Genomic DNA, 15,289 nt, shown 5'->3' with positions numbered 1-15,289 from the left:
CTGGTATCTTCTTGAGTAGCTTAATAATAGACCTACCTTCTGAATTCTCTTTTTCTGGCAATTCACAGATTTGTTCTTGGTTTGGATCCATTGCTGGGAACTAGTGCGATCTTTTGAGGGTACTATAGAAACTTTTTTTGTCATAGTACCAGAATTACTTTTTTGGTTCTTTCTCCTTTGGGTAGACTATTTCATTGGAAAGATCTGGGATTCAAGGGCTGCTGTCCAGATTCTTTTTTCCCATGGGGCAATTGCTTGATGTGGTGTTCTCCTGCTTCCCCTAGGGATGGGGCTTCCTGAGAGTTGGACTGCAGTGATTCTTATTGCTCTTCTTGGTCTAGCCACCCAGTGGGGCATCAGGCTCTGGGCTGGTGCTGGGGAAAGTCTGCAAAGAGTCCTGTGATGTCAGGCATCTTCATGTCTCCTAGCTGTGGATACCAGCCCTGCTTTGGTGGAGGTGGCAAGGGAATGAAGTAGACTCTGTGAGATTTGTTGCTTGTAGTTTTGTTTAGTGCACTGGTTTTCTTGAATGCTGGTTGTGGTGGCAGTGAAATTGTCATGTGGACATACTCAGGACTTCTGGTTAGCCAGTATGTTGCATGTGATGAAATTTGCTATTGTTTTCTCTTTCCTGGGAGCAGGGTTATTCTATCTTGAGTTGCTGTAATTGCTTGAGTTGGTTGACCTCCAGTCAGGAGGTGGCACTTTCAAGAGAGCACCAGCTGCTGTAGTAGAAAGAGGATATAAGCTTGCCCTAAGTTGGCCAGGATAAATATTCTGGTTTCTCAGGCGATGGGCAGGGCCATAAAGTTTCCAAGACTTTATGTCGTTTGTGTTCAGCTACCTGGGCAGGCAGAGAAATACCATCCAGTGGGGTCAGGATTAGGTGGGTCTGAGCTCAGACTCTCCTTGGGTGGGACTTGCTGAGGCTGCTGTGTGGGATGGCTGATGGAATTATGTTCCAAGAGTGATTATGGCTGCCTCACTGCATCATGCAGGTTTCCAGAGAAGTGGGGGAAAGCTGGCAGTGACAGGCCTCTCACAGCTTCCATGAAGCTAGTGAGCTGGTTTCTAGGGAAGTCGGGGGAAACTAGCAGTGACAGGCCTCACTCAGCTCCCATGCAGCTTCATGCAGTTTATATGCAGGCAGTCTATGTACCAGGCTCAGACCTTGCCCCAGGCTTCAAGCCTCCTTGTTGAGAAAGCAAGCACAGCTTTCAGGCCTCACCCCTCCCTGCCTGCTCACACTGTCAGCCATGGCTCCTGCAGCAATTTCTGTTTGTCCCTCCAGATTCTGCTCAAGAAAGTTCATGCTCAGTCAAAATTATTACAAAGTTCAGCTGGAAACTTCTTTCACCTTGTGACCCCCTCCCTAGTTCTGTGGGATCCCTTCCCCAAGGACCCCTGTTAGATAAAGTCAAGAATGGCTTCCTTAGTCTGGAGCTGGTGACTGGGAGTGCCTACAGGGCTGTTCCTGCTGCTGCTTCTACTTTAATATTTTGCTTGGCTCCCTAAATCCATTTCAGCTCTAGGTAAGTTTAATTCCTTCTCCTATAATCTGGATTTTCAGGTTCAAAGGAAGGTTTTCTCCTCTTATACTTTGGGAACTCAGTTTTTTTGCTGTCTCGTGGAATTTGCAGAGTGAGCTGTTTCTTCCACAGGATCTGTGAACTCTTGCTCTTCCTGGCACATTCCTGCAGTGGTTCTTGGAGCAGAAGTTCACGGTGTGAGTTTCCATACTCTGTCCTGTCCATCCAAATGGTAGCTGCATCTTAGTCCTTTTCTTCCCAAATGCCTATATTTTGAAGATATTTTTATTAATAATCTTTAAATAAAACAGAGGGTTATGCCTGTAATCCTAGCACTCTGGGAGGCTGAGGCAGGCAGATCGCTTGAGCTCAGGAGTTTGAGACCAGCCTGGCCAACATGGTGAAACCCTGTTTTTATGAAAAAATACAAAAATTAGCCAGGTGTGGTGGCATGCACCTGTACTCCCAGCACTCGGAAGGCTAAGGTGGAAGGATCACCTGAGCCCAGGGAGGTTGAGGCTGCAGTGAGCCGTGATCACACCAGTGCACTCCAGCCTGGGTGACATGCTGTCTCAAAAGAAAAAAAAACAAATAAACATTGTATTTATTTACCAAAGATTACTATAATAAAAAAATTAAAATGCATTCATGTTTTTATTTTTTTGACAAAATATATTATTTAAGTACTCATTTTTCTTTAAGCCAATTTATTAGGGCTCTTTTATATAAATATCATACAGGCAACGCGTATAAATACACAGACAAACAGAAGTAGATCTGGTAGAGTAATACACTTTTTATTTGCCAGTTTTTAAGTTTGTCTTTCCCATTTTAGACCATCAGTCTCTTGATTACTTGCTTCCTGCCCTAAACAGTGGTCAGCTGGGCAACTCTAAATTTGCATTTTTAAGAGGGCAACTCTTAGATCAAACAAGATAGAGGATTTACATTTTATTTAAACCAAGAAAAAATGGTGTGACTTAAAGTTCACACCATTTTGGCCAGGAAAAGCAGACACTCTTACACATGGAGATTTCTTTAAAGACGTAAATTTTTAAATTGTATTATTGGCTTTAGGGTGAAGACTTTTAAGGAACAGGGTGAGGAAGAAGTCAGTTTCTAGGGCATAATAAGCAGGCACAACAGGAAGGTAAAACAGATCACCAGGGATTAAAGATCCCATTTGTATATTGAATCCTGGGTTCTCAAAAAGATGGAAGCTCAACCGGATGAGGCATTACAGTGCTTCCACAGTGTATCTCATTGCAAAGGCATTTTTCCAAGGCTGGTGAGCAACCCAATGGCAATCAGCTCACTCTGTTATCAGCCTGTTCCCCCATTCAATACCTTCTTCATGCCCAAGAGCGTGCTTTCTTATCTAAATGTGCAAAGAAAGGAGTGTTTTCCTGTGGTAATAACCATTCACTATAAGCAACTGCCACTTATAGTGAATGGTTATTACTACAGAGCAATAGTAAAAGTATATTTCCTACGTAGCTTATTATATACCAAGGCTAAACTATATCTGTAAAAGTATATTTCTTACCTAGCTATTACACACCGAGGCTGAAAGTTTCCTCATAATGCAGAGTTATTTTTGATGCTCCCCAAAGTAAAAAAGATCAGGTGATGCAATGCAAAACAGAGCGAAGTCTTAGATTTTGAGCAGATCTGTCCGTTTACAGTTCTTGGGGTTCCATGAGGAAAACAGAGTTTTTTCCTAAAATGGGGTCTCCTCCTCTGTTTTTCCTAAGGAGTCCCAGGCTGTCAGAAATTACCTTAAGTCCTCGATTGTGGGCATCAAGGGTAGCAAGAAGACAGAAGTAAGTGGAGAAACAATTCAGTGGACTGAGAAGAAAACTTTTTTTCCTCAAAAAACAAGATTCAAGAAGAGAAAAAAGCATAAAGCCCTTTTGAATATATGTATAGCTTTGATATCTGTTTTTAATTAAGCTGACTTTTAATTCTAGAGCTCTTTTTTCTTAAAAAAAAAATTCTTTAAAATGTCTTTTTACCAGCTAGAGCTGGGACAAACAGCTGACACCCTTGGCTTTTAAGCCTTCTTTTTTTTTCCCCCCACGAAGATATTTTCCCAAGTGAAACCAGTAAGCCTTAACTTAGGCTATGACTTAGCCACAGATGCATGAGGTGTGCAAAGGGAGGGCAAGTGGTTTTTACAAGATCTAGAATCACCCCAAAGGTAGCTCAGAGAAGGGAAAATTCAACACAGGAAGTTAGAAGTTGTTCATGGAGAGAAAAAAAATCAATAAATGGCAAAGGTCACACAAATAACAGACCAGAAAGGACTCATTCTCTAAGCCAGCAGTTGAACTCAGGCTGCCATTGCGAAAGGGCAAAGCCTTTGCTGCCGAGCTGTAGCATGGGGCAATTGCCATTATTTTTCCCAGAAGTAGCCTAGAGCAGGCATTTTCAGGCTTGAAAAGGATTTTAACTGCTTAAGATGATTTTTAAGGCTAACGATGACATTATAATGCATCCTTCTTTTAATTTAAACCTTTAAAAAATTGTTGAGAATAAGAGATTGCTAAAATCCTTTTTGTTTTAATGGTGTACTTAGTTATAATAGCGACTCAATCCAATAGTTCTTTAAAGTCAAATGGTAATTTTTCAGATTTTTTTTTATTTTTTAAAATCATACAAGCAAGAAATATTTCTAGAGAAGGGGTAGAGTAGGCATTTCCACGATCCCCAAGAATTTACTCCCAGAAATGGGCTTAAGGTAGCATGAGACCTTTTAAGACAAAACTCACCCAAGGGCTTGACACATTTGAACTAAGAGTGTGCTGACTCCTTTCAGACTAGCCACCGACGTGAACCTGAAAATTCCCACCCTTCAAGTGGTGGAGACAAAGAGAGAGTACCTCTACATGGTCACAGGGTCATGCTCCCCAGGACATAAAACAAGAGGGAAACCTCATTCAGTTTTTGTTTCAGGGACCCAAAGCAAAGTTTATAACTGACCAGTCTGCTGGGCCAGCTTGCTGGCGGGAGACCTAGGCCTGCGTTTTATCCAGTGGAACGCCGTCCATGACAGAATGGCAAAGAGAGACAAATTCAGAGCACAAAGTACACCAGATTCGCTACAATCTAAGACTTGTCACACTAATCCTTTTTATCATTAATTAAAACCTTGCAGAGGAGGCAAACAGTGATTTGTATCATTCTCTTAACCAGTTTGCACAGAGAGAGGCCAGAAGCCCGGCTAGCAGGAAATTCTTACCTTTCGCTGGCCAGGGTTTAGGGTCTCCTTTCTCTGAGTGGCTCTGGTGACCCTACTTGCCACTATATTGTTAAGAATTTTTAGTATTTCCTTTGGTTTCCCATGAGTATGGAAAACATGGAACAGACACAATTGTTACATATAAAATAGACATCATTAAAAAAGAAAGTGTTATGTGGAAGGGCTTAATACAAATAGAAAAAGGTCTGACATTTAACAAATTACTGATTAATTCCTTTCACCCTTTCTTTGACCTAATTCTCCTCATTTGTATTTATCAAGTTTATAAACATATTGACGACGTACATGCAACGTTCGCGAACAATTTTCAAACTGTTAACCAATTAGTTTTTAAAAGCCTTTTAAATAATCTTGTCTTCTCCACAGGAATGATTTAGGCAATGAAAAAAAATTAACAAACTCCACATTGTTTGTTCTTTACTGGGAAGAATCATGACTTAATAAGAGTGAAGCACTCCATGGTTGTTTGTAAGCACATTTATTCATAAGCTTATATTATTTGACTTTAAGGCCTTACTACTGGCAAGGAATAGCTTTTTAAGTGAAGTCATTTGCTGTGAAGAGCAGTTTTATATAAATAAACTATAATAATTAGTTTATGTATTATATATATTTATTTATATAAACTGCTCTTCACAGAAATGGCTTTACTTAATATTTTATTGATTGATTGATTGAGTCCAGGGTCTTGCTCTTTCTCCCAGGCTGGGGTGCAATGGTGCAATCACAGCTCACCGCAGCCTCAACCTCCTGGACTCAAGAGAGCCTCTTGTCTTAGCCTCCTGAGTAGCTGGGACTGTAGGTTTGTGCCATGAGAGCTGGCTAATTTTTAAAATTTTTTGTAGAGACCAGGTCTCCCTATGTGGCCCTGGCTGGTCTTGAACTCGTGGGCACAATTGATCCTCTCACCTTGGCCTTCTAAAGTGCTGGGATTACAGGTGTCAGCCACTGCACCCAGCCAAGCAGTTGTGTTTTATATAGAGATCATTAAAAAAAAAAATCATATCTGTAGTAAGACATCCAGATGTTAATCAGTTTCTTTCTTTAAAATTATTCTAAAAGGCTTTCAGAAGAACTGGGATTTTTTCTCATTGAAAGATAAAATAACATTTATGAAAGCTAGATCAGCTGTTTTATAAACTCACAGTACCTAGAGAAAAATGCCTTTTTAAAAAGGTTGAGGAAAGTAGGATATTCAGTTACCTTCTGAAGTTCACACAGCCAGTGACAGAGCCCAGATCAGAACTCTGTTTGCTCCCTTCTTTGTGCCCCCAAAACTGGGCAGATGCTATTATCAAGCTGCCGTGCCGTAAACTAGCTCTCTCAGCACCTGCTATGTACCAAGTCCCAAAATAAGTGTTGAGTTTGTGCTGAGAATTAAACAAACATACCCTTTACTTCTGCCCTGATGGTTTTAGGAAATATCCCTTTCCTTACTTTTTGACAAACATTACCTGCATCATTTTGTACTTTTTCCACATAGAAATGAAATTGTTTTCAGAAGCTAATCTCTTTCAATTACTCAGATTTACTCTATGCTGTGGAAGCTGGCAGGAAGTCAGTTCACATTTTTTATGTACCTTTTTACTAAAAAGATTGTCTTGCAAAGGACCTGGACTTGTTTTGTTTGTTGTTGTTGTTTTTGTGTCTGCTAATTCACAGTTTAGTGATCAGTGTCCCAGAATAGATGTGTTCACAAAAGAGTGCAAATGATATTCTTGTATGACCCTAATCTCAGTGTATGGTCATGATTCTGTATGTGAAAATCTGTCTCAAGGTATCTTGTGTAGCAAAGAATGATCAGGGCACCAAGTGTGCATATTACTGCTAGAAGTGATTTTGCCTGTTGGTCTTTTTAAAGGCTAGAACAAGGAAATATATGCAGGTATATAAAAACATATACATATACACAAACATGCAAGTATACATGCACAAATATGTATATATGTGAGTGTGTGTAGATTACTTTCTGTTTATATATTTATAGTCACGTGCCACATACTGACATTTCAGTAAATAATGGACCACATATATGACAGTGGTTCCCGTGAGATTATAATACCATATTTTTATTGTACCTTTTCTGTGTTTAGATACACAAATATTTACCATTGTGTTACAATTGCCTATAGTATTCAATACAGTAGCATGTTGTACAGGTTTGTAGCCTAGGAGCAGTAGGTTATACCATACAGCCTAGATGTGCAATAGGCTATGCAATCTAGGTCTGTGTAAATACACTCTATGATGTTCACACAATGACAAACTCCCCTAATGACACATTTCTCAGAATGTATCCTCGCCCTTAAGAGATGCAGGACTGTGTTACTTTCTGTTTTGTTCCCCTTCCAACTCTTACTAATTTAAGTATGTGGGATACTAAGAGTGGTGTCATTCCCTTTCTTATCCTTTCTACTCGATTTTCTCTCATTCTTATAGGTAACGAGGGCCATTGTTTTCCGATTTATCCTTCTTGGGTTTGTTTTTGTAATGATAAGCAGGTATTTGTATATTTAAAACATTTCCCATTCTTTTCTTACACAAAAGATATCATACTATACATGCCTATTCATACTTTGTCTTATTGAAACCTCCTGGAAGTTACTCCATATCAGTTCATAGAGATCTTCCTCATTATCTTTTACACTTACATAGTACTCCATTGTTTATTTTACTTAACCTGTCTCCTATTCAGGGTAATTTTTACCCTAAGTGCCAGTGGAAGAGTTTAGCATGATGTGGCGGGGCTGGAGGAAGGAAAAGAAGATAAGAAACAACATAGTCATCATAGAAAACTCAAAAACATTATGCTAAGTGAAAGGCCAAGCACAAAAGACTGCATATTATATGGTTTTATTTATATGAATTATCCAGGAAGGGCCCATTTATGGAGATAGAAAGTAGGTCAGTGGTTGTCCAGGACTGTGGTAAAAATGGGGAGTGACTGCAAATGGTCATGAGGGATAACGGAAACGTCGTATTAGACTGTCACACAACTCTGTAAATAAACTGAAGTCAGTGAATTGTACATTTAAAACAGTTGAATTTTATTGCATATCAATGACACCTCAGTAATACTGTAAAAAAAATCAGCATCAGGTGGCATGTATGACGTTCCTAACAGAATGTGATTATTTCTGATTCAAACATAATTGGAAGAATTAAACCTTCTTAGATGTCGTACATACTTGGTTGAAATCTTGGGAACCTTCCTCCAAATGATATATAGTAATCATATGTGTGTATCTATATCCAAATGACATACACTAATCGTATATATGTATATATGTATTATATATGTTTATTGCAAAGCGATATACACATATATAACATAAATGATATTAATATGTTACTTCAAATCCAAAGTATATATTTTTTTACAGCATTTTCTGCTTGAGGGATTTAGTGACCTTATAGCCCCTAAGGAAATTTACTTATATTAAACTGCTTGTGGCAGAAAGGATTGATTTTAATTCTTTTAAAAAATTGAATTCTTAAAGACCTTGTAGGCTGGGCGTGGTGGCTCACGCCTGTAATCCCAGCACTTTGGGAGGCCGAGGTGGGTGGATCACGAGGTCAGGAGATTGAGACCATACTGGCTAACACTGTGAAATCCCGTCTCCACCAAAAAATACAAAAAAAATTAGCCGGGTGTGGTGGCGTGTGCCTGTAGTCCCAGCTACTCAGGAGGCTGAGGCAGGAGAATGGTGTGAACCCGGGAGGCGGAGCTTGCAGTGAGCTGAGATCACGCCACTGCACTCCAATCTGGGCTACAGAGCAAGACTCCATCTAAAAAAAAAAGACCTTGTAGACCACATTATTATGCCTTTTCTTTTATCGATGGGACTCTATTAAGAGTATTAAAACTCTAGCTATGTAATAAAGTTAGGAATATAGTCTTTGACTCATCTGTTCTGCTCTTTAAATATTTATGCTACTCTGTTAGGCAGCCATTAAAATGATAATTATTAAGACTGTAGAAACATGGAAAGCTGTTATAATACAAATGAAAAAAGCAGAGTGCCAAATGGCTTAAATATCACAATTTCAACCAGTGCAACACATTTTTATACATGTGTGAAGGTCTAGAGCATAACAGATACAAACAATATTTGTGCTATGTGATGGGCTGGTAGGTGTTTCTCCCTTAATATTCTTGGATGTTGCTGCATTGCATCCAAATAAACTTGTTTTTTTAGCTATCTTAAGCGTACCATAAAGGAGAATGTAGAATCAAAGGGATGGTGCACATATTGGCGGCTGCCAGAATTTGTAACCTGCATTTGCAGACTTTTCTCAGAGAACCTTCAATACTAGAAATGTGTGTGATGACGTTAAATCATTCTAAGCCACCAGAACTCTTCCCTTGTTTACCTGTGGCAAAGCCATTCTTATTCTCTTTTATGAAATCTACCAATAGAGCATGGGTGAACAATGATTTTTAGGGGTGGTAACTGCTGTTAATTATTTCTGTTGGAGGTAGAATGGGAAGAAAGTGGCTTGTGCTGACACATAAATGATCTAGATGAGACTGGAAGAATATTTTGTCTGTATTGTTGGTGACTTTTGCCCACTGGAATGAGTTGCAAAAAGTTATTGAGGGTGCTTTATCTCTGGTTAGCTTTATAATTACAAGGGATTGTCAACTACCTTGTTTGGGGAAGGGAAAAGTAGGTTAGATGACTCTCAAGATTTCAGTGGACTTGATTTTTCAATTTACCTCTATCCAAATGGCTTTTCTGTGTGATAGGGAGCAATCAGGTAGAAAGCATAAACAATTTAAGAAGCCTATTGTTTCAGACTCAGGGTCTCATAGAAATCATATTATATGATTTATATGATTTTATGCTGAAACAATGTGCAGATATAGCGTTCCTGTTAAAATGTTGAGCTGTTATAGCCATGGCAGTTCCATTTCAGGGAAAGGAAAAGGAGCTGAAAAAGGAAAGAAAGGGATTGTGAACAAAACAGAGGACGCTGTGTCAGATACATAGGCAGTCCTTGCTGTTAGATCTCAGATAATATAGTTAACTCAGTTTTCCATTCTAGCTTAAACAATTTGTTTTCCTGTGTCAGATACATAGGCAGTCCTTGCTGTTAGAGCTCTGATAATATACATAGTTAACTCGGTTTTCCACTCTGGCTTAAACAATTTGTTTTATTCTCTCTTCCTGAGGAAACACCTTCCTAAATTATATTTTTTAGCCAGCCAATCCTTTGAACAGATATATCTAGTGAGCCTCTCATTGCCAGTGGATCAAAATCTTAACCAGCATCCCCAGTCCCCCCACAACCTAGCTTTATCTAGCTCATGGAATCATACATTCTGTCAATTCCCTTTTGAGTCGCTCTTCCAAAGATACAGGCTCATCTTTTCTCTTTTCTTCTGATCATTCTTAACTCATACCCTTTCCTATACCCAAGTCTTCACTGATGGTGTCTTATTACTACATTTCTCCCCATTCCAGCCTACTCTATTCTCTTTTTCTTTGGCCTTCCATAGTATTTCTGTATTTACTTCTGACTGGGCATTTATTTTTAACTATTTCAATAACAATAAAACTATAGCAGTGTCTTAGCTTGAATTACTGTAACAAAATACTATAGACTGGGTAGCTTAAACAACAGACATTTATTTCTCACAATGCTGGATGCTGAAAACTCTAAGATCAGAGTCCCAACAGATTCACTTCCTGGTGAGGGCTCTTTTCCTGGCTTGGAAAAGGTAGATGGCTACCTTCTTGCTGTATCTTCACATGGGGAGGGGGGGCAGGTGGAGAAAGAAAGAGAGGGAAAGAAGGAAAAAGACAGAGAGAGAGAGAGAGATATCATGGGGCCCCACTTGCATGACCTCATCTGTTTCTAATTACCTCTCAAAAGACCCATCTCCAAATACCATCACACTGAGGGTTAGGGCTTTGGGGACAATACACATTCAGTCTGTTACAAATAGCTACCATTTTTAGTGTTTAGGATGTGCCAGCTACTGTTTTCAGTACTTTACATGAATTAACTCATTCAATCCTTACCTCAATTGAGGAAGTAGATAATTATTCCCATTTTATAGATAAGGAAATGAGTTACCAGCTGTACGTGGTCATAGAGTTAGTAAGTGGCAGATGTGGAATTCTACCCCAAGCTGGAAACAGACTGTATTCTTCACCACAGCTCTGAATTGCCATTAATAAGTATCCTGCATAGATGTTTTGTTCTCTTAAAATTTACACTTTTTAAGGTCAAAGACAAAGTCTCCTTGTTCTTTGCTTCACCTCATGTAATAGTCTTGTGCCTGGAACAGGGAGTTGGTCTATAAACATCTGTTTATTGATGTGATCTATTGTCAGTGGTCAGTTAAGTTCTGATAGGCTTTTCTGGGAATTTTGGTTTGGTTGGTTTGATTTGGTGGTTTTGTCTTGAACCTTTAATTCCTCGTGTGAGATGGTTAATGTGGCTGCCAAGAATTCAACTATGTAGCTTTCATTGCCTAAAAGTGATGCTTAGTGGTGGCCGAATATACTAATTTATGTCAAACTCAATCTCAACTTCTGTTCTGTGCTTTAAAGTGAGCATTTCAAGTTTGTGTGTTTATTTTCTTAAGTAATTTTTTTTTTTTGAGGCAAAGTTTTGCTCCTGTCACCCAGGCTGGAGTGCAATGGTGTGATCTCACCTCACTGCAACCTCTTTCTCCCGGGTTCAAGCAATTCTCCTGACTTAACCTCCCGAATACCTGAGGTTACAGGTGCCTGCCACCATGCTTGGCTAATTTTTGTATTTTTAGTAGAGACAGGGTTTCACCATGTTGGCCAGGCTGGTCTCGAGCTCCTGACCTCGGGTGATCCACCTGCCTCGGCCTCCCAAAGTTCTGGGATTACAGTCATGAGCCACCGCGCCCAGCCTTCTTAAGTAATATTTTATTATTTGGTTATTTGATATGTCAGATAAAATGAGTAAACACAACCTATACTTCGTCTTCTTTGTAGTATCAAATCCTGAAACTATACTTAATTTTTTGCAGTTCCTCCTTGACTTCTTTGAGGGAAGGAAAGACTTCATGGAGTAAATTGTGAAGATTTGTTATGTTGAAGTGACCTTTAATAGGCACCCTATGCATACAATGTTAAGGTGTTGGATGAGATTATCTTTCCTAGTAAAGATAAAATATTTAGCCAAAAAAGCAGAAGTCTAGTGTTGCTGAGGTTTGTTTATTGTGTTTCTTTTATCTGTTGTTTCTAACAGCATACTGCTTGATAAGGTAGGTACTCAGAACTAGGTATTTTGAGTGCTCTAATGGTTTATACATAGGTCTGTATATTAGTTGGTAATTTTTGTGAAATAAAAGCTATTTCTGGTTGATATAATAAAAAAATATTTGGAAGGGTACTGGATAACTTGCAGAATCAAGGGGAAAATGGAATCATCTGTCAGTCTTAGGAAGAATAAGAATTGTGACAACTGTCACATCTTAGAGTGGCCACTAGGAGTATCTCAGTTGTTGAATGGTTCAGTTCTGTTTTCAAGCAATGATCTGCTCAGGATTTATGTTCTTGGGAGGGAGTCAGATTTGCTCCAAGCTTAAGTCAGGTGTGTCTACTCTTTCACTGGAGTGATTGGCAGGCCATCAAAGACACACAAAATGGTAGACGAATGTTTCTAAAGGAAAAGTTGGGGCACCATTACCAAACAAGGGGAAACAGGCAAAAATAACAGATTCCTATATCAAGCAAGATTCATCTCAAAGCAGAGTGGATTTAAATGACAGCTTTAACTTGGACTATAAGTGATTTGGATATTACCTGGATTCATTCAACAAGTTATTCCTCTAGAAGGGTTATCTTAGCAGTTTAATGCATCAGCAAGTGTTTTATGTTCAGCTGTGAAAACTTGATTTTTTTCTGATTACATTTACAAAATTTTATTTAGCTATTTTCAAACATCACAAATATGTAACATGAATTCATATGTAATCATTATCCAATTTCAACAACAGTCAGCATTTTGCCAATCTTGTTTCTGTTGATTGCATTTAAAGCATTATTATAAGATACTTTTATAATTGGTTCTATAAAAACTCACAAGACTTATCATGTCTGAGAACTTACTTTAAGAACATAAATCCAAGTATCAAATGGTCATAAGTCTCATATCAAAAAACAGAACAGAAGATAGCCCTATGAAGTATTGCATTATTTACCTGGAAGTAGATTTTTTTTTTTTTCTGTTAGTAAGGCTTTTTACTGACTTAAGCCTGTTGAATCAATTCCTTAACAACTCACTTTTCAGATTACCTCTACCAAATTTGTTCTGGTCCTTGGAGTCTTTGCAGGTGTATCAGAGGTTTTATTTGACTCTAAAACCTGGACACCAGTATGCCAGTGCATTGTGTGATAGCTGGATACACTCTAATTTCTTTTGCAGTTGAAAGATGCATGAGTGTGATGCAGTCCGGGACACAGATGATCAAGCTGAAACGTGGAACCAAAGGGCTTGTCCGCCTCTTTTACCTGGATGAGCACCGGACACGCCTCCGATGGCGACCCTCTAGGAAGAGCGAGAAGGCGAAAAGTAAAACAAATCTTTGAATTCTTTGCTTGGCTAGACATAGTAACACATGGGTTATACTGAGTGGGCTCTTGAAGCTTCAGATCTGTGGAAGTTTTATACTTTTGTAAGTTTGGAGATAGTTGATTTTGGATATTGAGAGGCAGAATAATGACCATCTTTGGGGAATTTAAATCCATTAAAATTTTCTTGTCCATGAATGCTGTAAATGCTAATACTTCCCCTGTGTTGGAGACATTATATATATATATATATATATATATATATATATAAAATATATATATATTTAGTTGGAATATATGGTTTTACAGCCCGAGATGTTTTACATTCCTATAAAAGGTGAGGGACATTATAAAGCTAATGGGCTTTAAAATGTATTGTCATATTCTGAACACTATTAAGTGATTAATGAATTAACAACACCATTTAAATTTATCAAGTAAAGTAGTTTTGATGTGGCTCCTACTTAAAGCTACTTTCCCTCACACTATGTTAGTCAGCTTTCCCTAGAGAAACACAATCAATAGGATAGATAGATGTATGAGAGGACTTAGGAGAATTGGCTTATGTGATTATGAAGGCCAAGAGGTTACATGATAGACCATCTTCAAGCTGCAGGACCAGGGAAGCTGGTGGTGTAGCTCAGTTTGAGTCCAAAGGCCTGAGAAGCAGGGGAGATGATGGTATAATTCCAAGTCCAAGGTTGAAGGCCTGAGAACCTGGGGGCCACTGATGCAAGTCCCAGGGTACAAAGGCAGCAGAACCTTGGGCTGAGCATAGGCTCATTTCCCTGTGAGTCATGTGGGAAATGAGTTGATACCAGAAGAAAATTGGGACCCTGCCATTAAGGCAGAAGTGAGGGGTAGATGGTGTATATAAATAATCAATAGGATATACAAACTTCTGATTCCTACTGAAAAATAAACAAGCACACAGACCAAAAATAATTTATTAGTCTGAAATTATCCTTCTTGCCCTGTGCTTCAGTGATCCAAACCTTCATATTTGCTCTGCTAACTAAATAATGCGAATCTCTGTGATTCCAGCCACTCCACAATCTAGCCATTGTCTACCTTTCCAGTTTTATCTCCCATTATTCTCCCTCTTGAGCTTTCCAGTCCACCATAAGCGGCCTGGTCAGCATCCCTGGAGTGGGCCTTATCTTTCTATATCTGTTTCTGCCTCTCCTCAGGTGTCATCTTGTTCCTCTCCACTTCTCCAAGCTCTGCTCTGCCTTCACCACCTTAGCCCTATGGCATTTTCTCTAGGAATGCCAGTTCCATGTAGCTCAGCTATTTGATTGTCAGAAATTCTTTTTCCTTTCAGTTTTCTAATGATCTTCTTATGCATGTTGCAAAACACCAAAGTCCGCTCTAGGTCTTTGCATATTTTCTATAAATATGTAAACTATAAATTTGACATAGTCATTGCCACCTTTTCTACCAGTCTTTTTGCTTCAATTGACATATCTATTTTTTTTTTTACTACAAATTTCAACACGTCCTGAATTATTGCCTTAGGAGAATGTTGTCAAGACAGCTCAGGCAGCACAAGTGTTATGTAGAGAAGGTTTCTAGTGGGAAAAAACAGGGCCTGGGTTTCACATTTAACCTGAAACCACAACTTGCAGGCAATGAATTTTTTCATACTTACTTATTTATTCTTTTTTGGAGATGGAATCTTGCTCTGTCACCCAGGCTGTAGTGCAGTGGCACGATCTTGGCTCACTGCAACCTCTGCCTCCCAGGTTCGAGCAATTCTCCTGCCTCAGCCTCCTGAGTAGCTAGGACTACAGGCACCTGCCACCATGCCCGGCTAATTTTTTTTGTATTTTAGCAGAGACGGGGTTTCACCGTGTTGCCCAGGCTGGTCTCGAACTCCTGAGCTCAGGCAATCTGCCCGCCTTGACCTCCCAAACTGCTAGGATTACAGGCGTGAG

At 39.1% G+C, this 15,289-nt stretch overlaps 1 protein-coding gene across 7 annotated transcripts in view; it reads left to right on the top strand.

Moving 5' to 3' along the window:
- Nucleotides 1-15,289, top strand: part of PLCH1 (phospholipase C eta 1) — a 217,318-nt gene that overhangs the window by 98,700 nt on the left and 103,329 nt on the right. For all 7 annotated transcript variants that reach the window (XM_030822742.1, XM_030822744.1, XM_030822743.1 and 4 more), the window contains exon 2: nucleotides 13,207-13,353. In XM_030822742.1, the coding sequence (XP_030678602.1) occupies nucleotides 13,207-13,353 (147 nt within the window). The remainder of the gene's footprint in view (nucleotides 1-13,206; nucleotides 13,354-15,289) is intronic.

The sequence above is a fragment of the Nomascus leucogenys genome, chromosome 11, assembly GCF_006542625.1.
Source record: "Nomascus leucogenys isolate Asia chromosome 11, Asia_NLE_v1, whole genome shotgun sequence".
Taxonomy (NCBI): Eukaryota; Metazoa; Chordata; class Mammalia; order Primates; family Hylobatidae; genus Nomascus; species Nomascus leucogenys.
The sequence above is the reverse complement of the archived record's forward strand: the minus strand, read 5'-3'. Positions and strand labels throughout refer to the sequence as shown.